The sequence below is a fragment of the Heloderma suspectum genome, chromosome 6 (assembly GCF_057233095.1).
Source record: "Heloderma suspectum isolate Gila_16-S chromosome 6, 16-S_ref, whole genome shotgun sequence".
Taxonomy (NCBI): domain Eukaryota; kingdom Metazoa; phylum Chordata; class Lepidosauria; order Squamata; family Helodermatidae; genus Heloderma; species Heloderma suspectum.
The window spans coordinates 97,294,353-97,311,491 of record NC_139463.1 but is presented as its reverse complement, the minus strand read 5'-3'; the positions used below and the strand labels follow the sequence as shown (position 1 = coordinate 97,311,491).

The following is a 17,139-nucleotide window of genomic DNA, read 5'->3' as shown; positions in this document are numbered from 1 at the left end:
CACTCAAATGGAAATACTTCTGAGTAGACATGTATAGGATTAGGCTATAACACACAGCAGGTTGGGAAGGAGGATGAAAAACAGGAGTGGAGGAAAATCAGGTGGGAGAAGCCCCAGGCACTCATTTCCAGACTCAGCAATGCATTTAAAGGTAAAAGGATAATTTCTGGGCTAGGCAACCCCATGATGATTATTTTTCTCTCTGCTACCATAAGGGTTAGAAACTTGGTGTGTGTTTTTTTAAAGGAATTATTCTCAGAAGCAGGATGGCTGCAGATCCTGCATTGTGAAATGCCACCAGTGCTGCTATGCAAAAAATACTTCACCCAAAGCCTCTTGTGATGTCAGCAGTATGAAACACTAGACAACTAACAGTCCCTGGCCATGCTGGCCATGGTGGTACTTTCTGTCCTCAAAGGTGTGGTCGTTGCCTCCGTGCCAGAAGCTGCAGTCGTCCCTGGCATGTTAGAACTGCCGCCACATATGGATTGTTTGGAAACGGCTAAGCCAACTCGGTCATGATCTCGGTCAAAGACTGAGTAATACTTTCGAAGGAAAACGTCGCCCAGGATCCAGAGTGGACCAACAGGCTGAGGGATATCGAGACTCATGAACCCGCTGATGCAAGTCATCATTCCCATCTGGCCCACCTGTGAAGGTGGGGGTAGAAATAAATAAGACATTATTATCATCATCATCATCATCTTTAGAATTCTGAGCCTGCACTGGCATTTTATCTTCTGTTTTGTAATTGCCGATTCTAGTTTTAAGATGAACTGAGCTGTTGTTTTAACCAGTATTATTTTTTAGCTGTTCCTGTATTATTCTTTGGAACTGCTTTGAGAACCATTAGGGCTGAAAAGTGGTATACAAATATTGTTAATAATAATAATAATAATAATAATAATAATAATAAATAAGGCATGGGAGATTTACAAGCTCCTTTCACTCTTACGACTGACAGTGGTCTATTTCTGACTGGCTGAAGCCGGTTCTAGGACAGCAAGGTGCTGAAATTACTTTCCTTTAGGACTAGTACTTCCTGTGGACATGTGTGTTTGCTTCCTATCTGCTTGACCTGTACATTCACAAACAAACAGATATTCCACAGTACTGAAAGTCTCCAGTCCAGTCCCTTCAGAAGGAAACTAACCCAGTAAATCTTCCCCTGGAACTTCCCAGTGGTGCCAACAGGTTAGGGCTTTGGGGCAGATGTCAGGGCCGCTCTCATCAGAATGAGCAGGAGAGCCCCCAAATGCAACAGGGCTGGCTTACCACATTTTGAAGCAAGTGAAGTCATACACATTGCCATCTAAAGTAGGGATTGAAACCCCAGGAGAGCTGGATTTGGCCCCTGGGCCTTAGATTCTGCACCCCTGATCTAAAGAGAACCCTTTTCCCACGCAAAACCATTGGATCCACTCAGGGACACAGCGAGAACAAAACAAAACATTCTAGTCAACACCACTTCCATCTGTATCACAGTCTGATCTAAATGCAAACCAACTTAAGTCTCACATAAATGGCAAAAGCTAAACAGAACTGGACAAAGAACAGCGGGTCTGGACTAGGGATGTCAAAGAAATCCGTAATGGATTCACATGAGTTCAGATGTCTATAAATCCAGTCTGCAGATTCCAGAGTGGACCAGCTTTGTCCAAGTCACTTTTTCAGCAGACTTGTGGACTGGTTTTTCACTTGGGGGGGGGGGATTTGCACTAATGCACATTAGTGTTAATGCACATTACCGAATTAGTGCAAGTGTACATTAGCGCAAATGCACATTACCGTTAATGGGCATTAGTTAATGCAAATTAGTGCATTTAGAACAAAATTCTGGTAATAAAAATCTGATTCTGTCAATCAGCAGACAACAGAACAAATGACACCTGATAATCCATGAAACGCAGATGGAACAGATTTAACAAAATCCTTACATCCCTAGTCTGGACATTTGTTAAAGCTGCCACCATTCCCTCACAGGTGTTTTATTGGCATCTCTCACCTGGAGAGTATATTGCTGTGGGGTCAGGGTGTAGGGTTTGCCAGCAAGATGAAAGGTCACGTTTGGTAACTCAGGCAACTTGTTGCAATCCATCAAGTACTGTGGGAAGGAAAGGGAGAGCATCATGAGGAAGAGAAACAAGAGGTTTAGACACACACATACATACACACACACACACACACACACATAGTTCTTCTGCTAGGACGTTCACCAAAAACTAACTTTCACCACATTCTGCTCAAGATTGGTGAACTAAATGTCATGACAGACACAGAGCTGCCTCTCAAAATGGCATCCTCGCATCTACTTCTCTCCCCTTTCTTGTAATGTCTAGCAAAATTCAGCATGTGACCTGATGTCATCATGCTGCGTGTTTCCCTGCCAGCAGCAGCCAATGCTATGGAGGGCGGGGGGAGGGCGGGGCAGAGCCTGAGTGCAATGATATCATGCCATGCAATTAATATCCATGCCACACAGAGAATTTCACTAGATGATAAAGCAGGAGTGGAAGACAGACAGCCGCTGGGCCTATGTAGTCCCTGCTGCACCACTTTTTTTTTTACATAAAAATTTGGCAGATTTAGTGCTTTGCAACACTAAGAAGTTAGATTTAGCTTGTTTGAAGCTAAATGTGACCCTTTCAGTGCTCTGTAACCGCTACAGAGCACTAAAAGGATCAAATTTAGGTTGCAAACAAGTTGAACGTTACTCTTTTAATGCTCCACAGTAGCTCTGCCAAATTTTGGTGGCAAACCACCACTTCTTTTCCAGAATGCCATCTCTGAGGGGCAGGGGGTGTCCAGGTGTGTGTGAAATGGCCCACAAGAGTTCCTGCAGTTGCCCACCCCTACATTAGAGGAGGGGAAAGCACTCATCCTTCATTGGACTGTTTTTGCTCCCACCCCTACCCTTAGAATTTTTCCCCTAAGGACACAATCCTATGTATGTTTAGACAGAAAAAAGCCCTACAACTCCTAGCATGCCCCTGCTGGGATCTGTAGGACTTTTTTCTGTCTAAACATGCATAGGATTATACCCTAAATATCTTTTGTACGTCTACAAACCTTGGGGTTCCTCCGTCCCTACTAATACAGTCTTTTGCTTGAATGGTGCCGTTTTGGCTATCTAAGTGATGACACTCATACTTTGAGCATTGGATACAGAAGGAATTATTAGAAGAGTGCCAGTCATTGTGACACGAAAGGTGTGTGTTTGTGAGGAGGAGAGATTCAGGGGTGGGGGCAGGAAGAAGAGGTGCTGTACATCTGTAGACTCTATACATGCACACATGACTGTTTTCCCCAATTGTGGTACCTCTGTCAGTGAAAGAGCCCAGTGCCAGGCTAGGTGGAGGGCAGGTTTTGCCCTCACTGCCAGAGTGTCCCCCAAGTACAGCAATGTAAGGAGTAAATGGTAGCCTTTGAACTTATATTGGGAAAACTGAAGAGATGCACTTGGAGACATCACTGGAAAGGGCGCTATGGTGACTGCAGCCATTGAGAATTGAGCCTGATCTTATCTGCATAGCCCCACCACTTCATTTGGAGAGCCCCATCCTGTTTCTTGGTCACACTAGAGTGACGGAATGTCACGCTGGCATAGACCGATCTACAGGAGAGACAGATACTAAACCAATGAGATCAGATCACAACCAATGGGTAGATTCCTTAATCTGGACCTAGGATTACAACGTAATGCCCATGGGCACCAATGTGTCTGCGGACACCTCTCTTGGCACCCCCTGTCCAGGCTCCCTGCCCTTCCTAAAATTTTATTTCTTAAGATGTTTTTAATATCTTTTTTTAAACTGGGAGGCTGGCATACTGCAATGCAAAGTGCTGCCCTCCAGCACCATCTTTATTAGGGTTCAAAAGAGGGGTTTTGTTTTGTCTCTGAGCTCAAATCCCACCTCTGCCTTGTAGTTAGGTTACTGGGGAAATTACTTTTCTTTTAGTCTCACCAGTTTGCCCTCCTGGAAATGAGTGTTTTGTGACTGGCTGTGCCCACCATAGCAACCATTTTGTGAGAGCACCCACAACACTCTTTCAAAATCCCAAATGTGCCCACCAGCCCAAAAAGACTAGGGACCCCTGATCTAGAGGGAAGGAGTGAATGGTTCTTTGGATGCACCCTGAAAGGATCCAGGATATGTTACTGCTTCCTCACCTGCCCTCCAAAGGCGTGCTCAGCCCCAAGGGCCTCATGCAGAGCACGGATGTCATCACTAGGCCCCGTGATGAGAGAAGTGCCTGTGTCCACAATGCCTTGGCAGCCATCCTTGCATAACTTAGTTGAATTATCCTTGTCAAACAGTTTCCAGGGCCAACATTTTTCCCCCTTGGATTGTTTGTCCACAGTTATCCTACACATTAGGTTTAGGAAAGAAAAGGGATTAGCAATTTTTCTTCAGGGTCTTTTGGGGCCTGGCAGGAGATGAGAGGAAGTGTCCATGCATGGCTGGGACACCAGGATCCAGTGAGGCCCATCAAACCCACATACCCAGGTCTAATTTTCTCACAAGCAGCAGATAAAGTGGCAAAACCAGTGGAGGCTGGTGGCTCCGATGTCAGTGGAGCAGTAAATCCACTCCGGGTTTCAGTCAGAACCAGTCAGAATTCTAAAGGAGCTATGCAAGGTCGCACCTTGGGTAGCGCCTTTGACGGGTTCTGACTGAAACCCGGAGTGGATTCACCGCCCCACTGACATCGGAGCCACCAGCCTCCACCGGGCAAAACTGTGTCTGGACTGTACCACTTCAGATTGCAGATGGAGGCTCACATGACTGAAAATGTCATACGCAAGGTCGCACCTTGGGTAGCGCCTTTGACGGGTTCTGACTGAAACCCGGAGTGGATTCACCGCCCCACTGACATCGGAGCCACCAGCCTCCACCGGGCAAAACTGTGTCTGGACTGTACCACTTCAGATTGCAGATGGAGGCTCACATGACTGAAAATGTCATACCAAAAAATGAATAAACATATCCCCGCAGATAGGCAGCTAGCATGCCAGAGTGGGTGGGGTTCTGGCCTCACCTTCTACCTGACATACTAGATTCTTATGTATAGGAATGGTGGTGGTGGTGGTGGTGTTGACAAGGTTGCATTCCATCACATTAGCCCCCGCCTATGCCCAGGTGAAGGTTTACTGCCTCACCTACCATTTGGGAGAGCCAGGCCTAAGTCTTGGCAAGACTTTTACAGGACCATGACTAGACAGAGCCAGGCTGCTGGAAACTGAACTTTACACTAAAATCTGGCTTACTTGAATGAGGTGGTCACATGGCCAAGTGTCCTCTTTTACAGAGGACAGTCCTCTGTTTGAAGGGCTGCTAGAGGACTGTGCTCTATTTTGAAGGCATCCTCTGTTTGAAGGGCTGATCAGGCCAAGGCCAGGTGAAAGATAAAGAACCATCCAATGGAGAAGCTAGGCCTTGAAGTCACCCATCACATCTGGCCAGCAGACTGAACAAGGCACACAGGCCACCCGGTCACAGTCTTCCATACTATGGTGAGATGTATGATATTTCTATTTCAATTATAATAATACTTTCTAAATTTGCATCTATATGTATAAGTTAGCATATGCAAACGTTATGTAAATTAGTGTCCTCTTTTTGGGTGTTGCGTTTCCTCTTTTTTGGCGATTCTTAATTCGCCACGCTACACTCCAGGTTTGGAATCCTGAAAAAACAGGGGATAGGCAACTCATATGGCTCAAGGGGAACATTTGTTTATACTTGGCTCTGAGAATGATTTAAAATATTTATTCCCCATCTTTCAGCCTTTTCCCCCCAGAGGCAACTTACAATAAAAATACAAACAACAATAAAATATCCGATCATGCAAAAACAAACAAACAAGCCCCCAAACAAAAGTAGCAGCATTATCAGGAAACAGCAACATCAAGTACTAAGGCATATTTGAAAGTATCTGTTTAAAATGTAACAGCATTGCCCCTTGGTGGCTACTACTGTCATTGCAAACAAAGCCTTAAGAAAATGTCCAAAATCCCTATCACCATAATAAAGGTATTACAGCAATATGGATTTTGGACATTTTCTTTGGGCCAACTCAGTGCCCTTTGCTTTCTTTTTTTGTAAACAAACCACTGAATTTGTTCCATACATAAAGATCGCCAAACAGGACCATTAGCAGTGGTGATAGTGTATTTCATGTGTTTGGGGGGACTCCCTAAAACTCAGTGACAGATGCACTGAGTGGTTTTGCCAAGTATTCCGCTATGTTAGGAACACAGTCAGCTGCTTTGTAACAGGTTGGACTATTTGTCCATATCACCCAATATTATCTCCTACTTTGACTGCCACTAGCTCGCCAAGCGCTTTTCTACATGAGGCTTTTAACCCGCACCTTTACTGAGGCTTCCACCTCCAGATTCTTTGAGTGATTAAGACTGGCTCCTTTACATGTGTTTTTCTCCTGAGGCAGGGGGGTGCGTGTCTTTCTCTGCCTTTCTATATGTTCCATTACACAAGCACTAGGTGGCGCTATGGTATAGTAAAATTACACACTTAAACAAGGGTTCGGTAACGTTATTCAGAAAAACATACCACACTTTCCTCATTAGGAAAAAACACACCCTGGAGGATGACAATGTCATGTAAAGGATCCACAAACTACCGTGAGTGAGGAATCATGAACACATAATAAAAGCCGCAAGCAAAGCCTCGTGTAGAAAGGATCCAAGCTTTCAGGTAGAGGTCTTTCCCATTACCTGCAGCCAGATCCTTCTTTAACGGGAGATGCTAGGGATTGAACCTGGGACCTTCTGCTTGCAGAGCAGGTGCTCTACCACTGTAAGCTACGTCCCATCCCCTAATACTCTCACCCACTAAGTCCTAATACCCTGGCAGTGAACTCAGCTTCCTGGTTCTTCTGTACTCAAGCCTTCCTGAATGAGTGTGCTGCCCGTTAGTTTGCTTAGTACTTATTGTGTTGTTTGGTTTTTGGTTTAAATCTTTTAAACATTTTAACTGATGATCTTTTGCATTTATTATGAGATATTTTATTTTTGGGGCCACGGTGGCTTAGTGGTTAAGACGCTGAACTGCAGACTCGAAGGTCGGCAGGTCAGCAGTTCGAGACCCAAGTGCCGCGTGACGGAGTGAGCTCCCGTCTTCAGTCCCAGCTTCTGCCAACCTAGCAGTTCGAAAGCAAGAAATTGCAAGTAGATAAATAGGTACCGCCTCAGCGGGAAAGGTAACAGCGTTCCATGCACCTCGGTGTTCAGTCATTCCGACCACGGAAGCGTCTTTGGACAGCGCTGGCTCTTCGGCTTAGAAACGGGGATGAGCACCGCACCCTAGAGTCAGACACGACTGGTTGGGGACACCTTTACCTTTACCTTTTTATTTTATTTTTGCTTTTGTAAACCGCATGTGTGTGTGTGTGTGTGTGTGTGTGTGTATATTCGATATGGTAAGTGGTATATGAATTGATTAAATAAATAATAAACAAACAAACATAATTGGACTGGACCATGTCAGACTGCAGCTGGATGACCGTATGTGCCAAGGAAACCCCAATCCCGTGCCCCCCCAAATGGATAGACCCATTTCATTTTTTAAAAACCTGCCTTCTGTGCTTCAGGGAAACAGTGGTTTTAATCCATGGCAGGAAAAGCAGCATGAGTTGGCCTGCATGGCATGACAGCCCATGGGTTAAATACCTTGTGCACCTGCCACTTCTGCTTTTAATCAGCAACTCGTGAGCAGCTCCTTCACAGGTCGCTTAGCACATCATCTGAATCTGGAGCGCTGATGTGTTTAGGGGCTAAAGGTAAGGTAAAGGTAAAGGTGTCCCCAACCAGTCGTGTCCGACTCTAGGGTGTGGTGCTCATCTCCATTTCTAAGCCGAAGAGCCAGCGCTGTCCGAAGATGCTTCCGTGGTCATGTGGCCGGCATGACTGAACACCGAGGTGCACGGAAACTTACAAACTTACAAACTTAGACCTTTTTCCGTCTAAGCGCACATAAGATTGTGCCCTATGTCCCACTGATTTCAAGTTAGTCAGGATCAACTTAAGTCTCATTTATTTCAATGGGTCTGCTCTAAGTATGAGAGAATCTGGATCCAACCCAGTATGTACAGCGATATGTATAACTGCAATTTTGTGTATTCATGTCTTGCATGCAACTAGTTGTAGCCAAACTTACACATGTCCAGATTTAGACTGCAGTCCTATACCCTCCTAAAAGGTAAAGGTGTCCCCAGCCAGTCGTGTCCGACTCTAGGGGATGGTGCTCATCTCCGTTTCTAAGCCGAAGAGCCAGGGCTGTCCGAAGATGCTTCCGTGGTCATGTGGCCGGCGTGACTGAACACCGAGGTGCACGGAACGCTGTTACCTTTCCCGCCGAAGCAGCACCTATTATCTACTTGCAGTTTCTTGCTTTCGAACTGCTAGGTTGGCAGGAGCTGGGACTGAAGATGGGAGCTCACTCCGTCACGTGGGTCTCGAACTGCTGTCCTGCCAACCTTCCGGTCTGCAGTTCAGCGTCTTAACCACTAAGCCACCGTGGCCCCTGCAAGCTAAGGGGCCCTCTTCCCCACTCAACTCAATGGGACTTACTTTTGAGTAGACACATTTAGGGTTGCACTGTTAAAAGAGAGTCTGGAAGATTTCCTGCATGAGGTCTCATCTCTCTTCTTTGGACACAAACAAATATTTTCATATATGATGAGCAAAATATGCAGCCCAGCCTAGAGAGCCCTTTTCAGAGAGAGGTGGTGTGGTACTGTAATCATGATTCTGATGCAGCATAATTGAAAGCATATATTTCTTGCTTAATTTAAATGAATGCAAGCCTGAATGGTCTTATCAAACTCTCGAGCAACTAATCTACCATTTTTTACGTCTATGCCGCTGAAGAAGACTGTGAAGTTGAAATACGTTTGGCAATTATAACAATTATTCATCATTTTCCTTGACGACTTGAATCGTTATTCTCTATGTCTAAACCCAAGCATGATCAGCTAAAGTGCTTCATTCACAGTACATCCAGTATATCAGTGATATAAATAATTTGTAGATTTTATTTGCTTGCATTTTTAAACTCTTCAGAATTGTTTGATTTAAAGAAACTCTTGATATGTCTGTATGTGGCAGCAAAGTATTTTGTACATCGTTTCCCCCCCGACCTTTTACACTGGTCCGAATTAGTTGGTTGTGATTATGGATTCTCTCTCTCTTTCTCTTTTTTTAGACCAGGCCTAACACATTTATTAGAGCATAAGAACAGCTGTGCTGGATCAGACCAAAGGCCTATCTAGTCCAGCACTGTGTTCACACAATGCCCAACCAGCTGCCTGTAGGAAGCCCACAAGCAGGAAGTCATGAGTGCAGTAGCACCCTCCTGCTCGTATTCCCCAGCAGCTGGTGTGCAAAGGCATGCTGCCTCTGGTACTGGAGGCAGCATATAGCCATCAGGACAAGTAGCCATTGACAGCCTTCTCCTCCAGGAATTTGTCCCACCCCCTTCTAAAACCATCCAAATTGGTGGCCGTCACTTCATCTTGTGGAAGTGAATTCCACAATTTAACTATGCTCAGTGTATTCTTCAAAGGAAGAGCACTTCCTTTGGTCTATCCTGAATATCCCACCAATCAGCTTAATGGGACAAACCCAGGTTCTAGTATTATGAGAGAGGGAGAAATATGTCTTCCTCTCCACTTTCTTCACACCATGTATAATTTTCTACACCTCTCTCTCCCTGCTTACTTGCCTTTTTTGAAAGCTAAACAGTCCTAGATGTCCTCACAGGAGAGTCACTCCAGCCTCTTGATCATTTTGGTCGCCCCTTTCTGCACCTTTGTGGCATGAGCTACAGCTATGAACCTGCTTATGTCACTCACTTGTCCATCTTGATCTGCCAGTAAGCCTTGTGTGACACTGGGATGTAGTTAAGCTTCCCCTCGTAGGCATTGTGGTCGATCCCTCCAAAAACAACTTCACCACCATTGTTTTCTGTGATGCTGTTAGTGCTAGGAGAAGAGTTCAAAGGGTCAGAAAATTGTCTGGAGGTGTGATCTTGTATCCATGTATGTCAAGGGGAATGGATATCCAGGTGCCAAGGTAGACAACGGTTCTGTGCAAGGGTGCCAAACCTCTGGCCCACCTATGATCCCAATCTGGCCCTCTGGGGTTCCCCAAGTGGCCACACCCTTTCCCCTGGCCACGCCCCCTTCCCCCAGCCACCTATGGTTTGGTGGTTTCCTGTCTTTTGTGCAGTTTTCTTCCCATTCTAAAAGGTTGAAAAGCCTCTCCTAAAGCTTAATTACTGGCAGAAAGAGCTTATAACTACAATATGCTGGGGGGGGGGGTGTTTTTGTTTGTCCTCGCCCCTTTTGCCACTTCTCCCCTCGCCACTGGAATACAGCCCCCAAGAGCTTCCCCAAATTGAATTCAGCCCTTAGGCTTAAAGAGGTTCCCCACCCTGGTTTTAATGGTTGTGTAGATGAGGGATTTGGGAAAGGGTAACTCATTTTCCTGCCTCCCACCTCTGAATGATGAGTTGCACTCAGGATCAGCTCCAGGTTTGAGGGAACTTTGACACAGTGTCCTCTAATGGGCCCCTTCTATCTCTGTGGGCATACTCGGCAGCAGTGGCAGGCTCTGAACCTGCCACCTTAAATGGAGCTGCCATTTTAATTTCCCACAATGCCCCAGAGTGACGCTACATTGGGGCATTGTGGAAAATTAAAATGGTGGCTCCCAGATGCTGAACCAGCTACTTTTTAAAAGGGGAGGAGCATCAGTGATTAGCCTTGCTGAGGCCCTAGGGCAGGGGCAGGCCTACCATGAGGCAGGATGAAATGAGTGGCTCGGGCAGTAGATGCTGAGGGCGGCAGCAGCGACCTGCTGGCTATTCCTCCTGAGTCCCCACCCCCCCGGCCTTTTCCCTCCCTTGGAGGACAGAGCTGTGTGTGCCACATGGTCTGTCCTGCAAGCCCTAAATTAGCCTTTTACCCTAGGGTGTGATGGAAGATGCTATCCCACCGCCAGTGCTGAAGTAAGATTTAACGGGGGGGGGGGGCATCTTGTCCTTTGCCTCAGGCAGCAAAATGTCTTGGGCTGGCTCTGCACTGGATTCACAGCAGCTGCTTGAAAATGCCACTTGTTGCTACCAGGCCTGGCCTGCCTGCACCTCCTAAAATCCTCTCTTCTCCATTGGGTCAGGCCAAAGGTCTATCTAGTCCAGTATTCCGTTCACCCATTGGTCAACCAGATGCCTACGGGAAGCCCACAAGTAGAACATGAGTGCCACAGCACCCTCCCACTCATGTTCCCCAGCAACTGGTGTATATAGACATACTGCCTCTGATACTGGAGGCAACATGCAGCCATCACGACTAGTAGCTATTATTCGCCATGAATGTGTCTAATCCGCTTTGAAAGGCATTAAAATTGGTGGCCACCACTACGTCTTGTGGAAGCATCAGTTTCTTCCTAGGGTCCAAAGAAATACACTGAACTTATGAATGGCCACTGGGATGTACTATGAATGATACTCCCACTGGCAGAAAAGAAGCTGGCTCCAGCGCATAAAGTTGGAAGGGGCCTTGGAGGTCACTGAGTCCAACCCCCTGCATAATGCAGGGCCTGTAATGCAGGATACCACAGCAACATCCCTGACGGATGGCTATCCAGCCCCTGCTTAAATACCTCCAGCAAAGGAGCCTCCCACTGGTGAACAGGCTCTTACCGTTAAGTTGATTCTCCTAACATTGCTGAAACCTGCCTATTTCTGCATGTCAAATGTCTGTTAAAAGAAGCAGGAGCAGACCAGGCCATTTTTTCCTGGTCAGTTGGCAATCCTGTCTGATGGGCAACAGACTCCTTGGAGCTCCTTTGAGGTTCCTGGAAGGTGTCAACACCCACCTACTGGATGGAGTGTAGGGCTGAAAGGAGCAATTTCAATCAGGCCAAGGAAAGATAAGGAGAAAAACCGCTCAGGCTTTAGCATTGGCTGAGAAAGGTTATGAAGATGTCCCTGGCTGGTACAAACAGCTTTTTAAAGATCTTGAGAATGTGGGCTGAGAAACACGGCTTTGGGGCTAGCACTGATTGCCCATTAGAGTCCATGGCCTGTGAGGCAGGGTTGCTAACCAACCTGCTTGCTCACCACCTACGTGAGCTGTATAACTGTAAAGACACCGAGAGCCCAAAACACAACATTCATCTCTCCAGTAATCTCTTGCCCAAAGGAAATTGACCCAGTAAATTGACCCATGGAACCAGGGTCAGCATCAAGTGTAGGCTTGGTTGGGCACCTGCCAAGGGCCCACACCCCAGCAGGGGCCTACTGGTAGGTTGCTCCTCCTTTTCACCATTGCAACCTGCTTGTTTACCTGCCTCTTGCTTTGGCCCAGACCATGGTTGGGGTGACAAGAAGGAACAGCTGATGCCCCAGCTCCCTGGTTCAATTCCTGTCAAGCAAACAAGTGGTTCAATTCCTGTCAAGCAAGCAAGTTTCTTTCTTTTTTTTAACTAACTTTTTTCCATTTATTTGTCTTGTAACACACACTTTCACACAAGTGGGACTTTGCTTTTAACCTCTACTGAGCAGAGGAACAGGCACAGGCTAGTCTAGAACAATCACAAAGCTAGACACAACAAGGGAAAAGAGGCTATGGAAGGACAAGACTCTCCAGTGGTGGTGACCTGCAAGGTGTGTGCAATGTTTGTTTTCTTGCCTGAGAACAACATGGCCTACACCTGCAACAAGTGCAAGTTGATCACACTGCTGGAAGAAAAAGTAAGTGGACTGGAGCGGCGACCGTCGACCCTCCGGGGAATAAGAGAACATGAAGAGTTCTTGGACAGAATGGGGGAACTACAGCAGCAAAGGGAAGACCAGAAGCTTGAAGAGCAACAGCAAGATGAGGCAGTGGGAAATGCTGAGGTGAAGAAAAATGGAGTAGAGGATACTCCTTGGAAAAGAGTGACAGTTAGGAGAAGAAGAACTAGATGCCACTCTGCACCAGTGGAAGCAATGGAACTGTGGAACCGATTCCAGGTACTTGCAGATGAGACTGGAGGACAGCCTGCAGAGGAAGAATCACAGGGGAACCTACATGAGAGTGAGCAAGAGGCTGAAGGTCAGTCTAACAGAGGCAATGAAACCCAGGCCTACAACAACAAGAAGAGAAGAGTGGTAGTAGTGGGAGACTCCTTGCTGCGTGGGATGGAGACCCAACTATGTTGCGAAGACCCGTGGACTCGCCAGGTATGTTGTCTCCCGGGAGGATGAATTAGAGACGTGACTGAAAGGTTGCCTGCACTCATAAAGCCCACTGACAGGTATCCCTTTCTTCTCATCCATGTGGGAACAAATGATACTGCCAAGCGGAGCTACGAAGAAATCACGTCAGACTTTGAAGCTCTGGGAAGGAAACTCAAGAACTTTGGGGCCCAGATAGTTTTCTCATCCATCCTTCCAGTAGTTAGAAGAGGGCTAGAAAGGGAACGAAAAATACTCCGGGTGAATGACTGGCTACGAAGGTGGTGCCGACGAGAGAGATTTGGATTCTGGGACCACGGGCTATACTTCCTAGAAGATGGGCTGTTGGCAAGGGACGGGTTGCACCTCGCAAAGGATGGGAAGAATGTGTTTGGCCACAGCATGAAGAACTTCATCAGGAGGGCTTTAAACTGAATCCTACGGGGAAGGGAGATGTAATGTGCAACGGAGAGAACAGCTCTGATAGCGCCCAATAATAGTCTTCAGACACATGTAGGAAGAAAGCCATACTATGAAGCACATGGTCTTAGATGTCTATATACTAATGCCCTGAGTATGGGAAACAAACAGAACGAACTTGAACTCTTAATGCAGGAGGGAAATTATGACTTGATAGGTATAACTGAGACTTGGTGGGATGACTCTCATGACTGGAATACAGCAATTGAAGGATATAACTTGTTCAAAAAGAACAGGAGGAACAGAAAGGGAGGTGGGGTTGCACTGTATGTGAAAAATACATATCTCTGCACAGAAATACAGGACGATGAGCTTGGTAGCCCCATCAAGAGCATCTGGATCAAAATAAATGGAGCAAAGAATAAAAGGAACCTGGTGGTCGGAGTCTACTACCAGCCACCCAACCAAGGAGAAGACGAGGATGAAACTTTTGAAAAGCAAATAGCCAACGTTTTAAGGAAGCATGATGTAGTAGTAATGGGGGACTTCAATTTCCCCGATATTTGTTGGGAGACAAATTCTGCAAAACATGGCCCCTCCAGGAAATTCCTGACTTGTGTGGCGGATAACTTCCTCCTACAGAAAGTAGAGGAAGGAACTAGAGGATTGGCTATCCTTGACTTGATCCTAACCAACAGAGATGACTTAGTGGATAAAGTAGCAGTTACAGGAACCCTGGGGGAAAGCGACCATGTTGCACTTGAGTTCTTGGTTCTAAGGAAAGCAAAAGCCAAGTGTAGTCAAATGCGTACCCTGGATTTTAGGAAAGCTGATTTTAATAAACTCAGAACAATGATCAGTAAGGTCCCATGGCAAGCGATGCTAACGAGAAAAGGAGTCCAAGATGGGTGGGAGCTTTTAAAAAAGGAAATCCTCAAGGCACGATCACAAACAATTCCAACAAGAAGAAAAGGTGGAAGACAACAGAAGAAGCCAATGTGGCTTCACAAAAAGCTTAGGGATGACCTGAAAACAAAAATGGACAGATATAGGAAGTGGAAAGATGGCCAAGTAACAAAGGAAGAGTACAGGCAGGTAGCACAGAATTGCAGGGATGGCGTCAAGAAGGCTAAGGCTGAGAACAAGCTGAGGTTAGCGAGGGATGCTAAGAACAACAAAAGGCTTTCTTCAGCTATGTGCATAGTAAAAGGCAGAGGAAAGAAATGGTTGTTCAGCTATTAAATAAGGATGGCAAAACGATAATAGATGACAAAGAAAAGGCAGAGGCGCTCAATTCCTACTTTGGCTCAGTCTTCTCCCAAAAGAGGGTCTATGACCCCCCCGGCAAAGGTGAAGTACAGGCTGAAGGGGCAGGAGTGCAGCTTGAGATCAATAGGCATATGGTCAAGGAACACCTAATTACTTTGAATGAGTTCAAATCTCCAGGGCCAGATGAACTGCATCCTAGAGTAATAAAGGAACCGGCAGAAGAACTCTCAGAACCGCTGTCTATTCTCTTTGAGAAATCATGGAGGACGGGGGAAGTGCCAAATGACTGGAGGAGGGCTAATGCTGTCCCTATCTTCAAAAAGGGTAAAAAGGAGGAACCTGGGAACTACAGACCAGTCAGTCTGACATCAATCCCTGGGAAAATTCTGGAGCAGATGATAAAGCAATCCATCTGTAAGCACCTTGAAAACAATGCCGTGATTACTCGAAGCCAACATGGATTTGTCAAAAACAAGTCCTGCCAGATGAATCTGATCTCATTTTTTGATCAAGTCACCTCCCTTGTGGACCGTGGGAATGCTGTGGACATAATATACCTCGACTTCAGCAAAGCTTTCGACAAAGTGCCCCATGATATCCTGATGAGCAAACTAGCTCAAAGTGGGCTAGATGAAACAACGAGCCGGTGGATCCACAGTTGGCTACAGAATCGGACTCAAAGAGTGCTTATCAATGGGACCTTCTCAAACTGGGGAGAGGTAACGGGCGGGGTACCGCAGGGCTCAGTCCTGGGCCCAGTGCTCTTCAACATTTTTATTAATGACTTGGAGGAGGAGGTGCAGGGAATGCTGATCAAATTTGCAGATGACACAAAATTGGGCGGGATAGCTAATACTTTGGAAGACAGAAACAAAATTCAAAGTGATCTGGATAGACTGGAGCGCTGGGCAGAAAACAACAGAATGACATTTAATAGGGATAAATGCCAAGTTCTGCATCTAGGAAAAAAAAACCAAATGCACACTTACAAGATGGGGGATATGTGGCTCAATAACACTACAAGCGAGAAAGATCTTGGAATTGTTGTCGATCACAAGCTGAATATGAGCCAGCAATGTGATGTGGCTGCAAAAAAGGCAAATGCTCTTTTGGGGTGCATTAATAGAAGCATAGCTTCCAAATCCCAGGAAGTACTAGTTCCCCTCTACTCAGCACTGGTTAGGCCTCAATCTGGAGTACTGTGTCCAGTTCTGGGCACCACACTTTAAGAAGGATGCAGACCTTTTTTGCAACCACTCGATGGCCTTGTAGGCCCCTTCCAACCCTACTACTACTATTCTATGATTCTATGGTCGTAATGATGAGAGAGAGGATGAGGAGCAACAGCAGCTGGAGACAATGGTAGTGAGAAGGTGGACTCACTGAGGGAGGGGGGCCATTCAGGGTATCTTGCCCAAGGGCCCTCCAGAACCTGGAACTGATACTACATGGAACTTACCACTGGGAGCATGAAACAGCAGTGACAGCTGAAACACTAATAGAATGACCTGCCACTAGATGAATCATAGAATCATAGGGTTGGAAGGGGCCTATAAGACCATCAAGTCCAACCCCCTGCTCAGTGCAGGAATCTAAGTCAGAGCATCCCTAACAAGTGGCTGTCCAGCTTCATCTTGAATGCTTCCAGTGTAGGAGAGCCCACTACTTCCCTAGGTAATTGGTCCCATTGTCGTATTGCTCTAACAGTCAGGTTGTTTTTCCTGATGTTCAGCCGGAATCTGGCTTCCTGTAACTTGAGCCCATTATTCCGTGTCCTGCACTCTGGGATTATCAAGAAGAGATCCTGGCCTTCCTCTCTATGACAACCTTTCAAGGACTTGAAGAGCGCTATCATATCTCCCCTCAGTCTTCTCTTCTCAAGGCTAAACATGCCCAGTTCTTTCAGTCTCTCCTCATAAGGCTTTGTTTCCAGTCCCATGATCATCTCCATTGCCCTCCTCTGAACCCTCTCCAGTTTGTCTGCATCCTTCTTAAAGTGTGGTGCCCAGAACTGGACACAGTACTCAAGATGAGGCCTAACCAATGCTGAGTAGAGGGGAACTAGTACTTCATGTGAGTTGGAAGCTATACTTCTATTAATGCAGCCCAAAAGAGCATTTGCCTTTTTTGCAGCCACATCACATTGTTGGCTCATATTCAGCTTGTGATCTACAACAATTCCAAGATCAGAAACAGCGAAGAATTA

General features: G+C 46.2%; 1 protein-coding gene across 1 annotated transcript in view; it reads right to left on the bottom strand.

Annotated features, from left to right (window-relative positions):
* Nucleotides 1-368: 368 nt before the first annotated feature.
* LOC146341983 (cathepsin D-like) overlaps nucleotides 369-17,139 on the bottom strand; it is a 36,517-nt gene continuing 19,746 nt past the window's right edge. The window contains exons 6-9 of the mRNA XM_084807757.1: nucleotides 9,877-10,005; nucleotides 4,172-4,367; nucleotides 2,006-2,104; nucleotides 369-650 (exon numbers count right to left, since the gene is read on the bottom strand). Coding sequence (XP_084663883.1) covers nucleotides 369-650; nucleotides 2,006-2,104; nucleotides 4,172-4,367; nucleotides 9,877-10,005 — 706 coding nt within the window. The remainder of the gene's footprint in view (nucleotides 651-2,005; nucleotides 2,105-4,171; nucleotides 4,368-9,876; nucleotides 10,006-17,139) is intronic.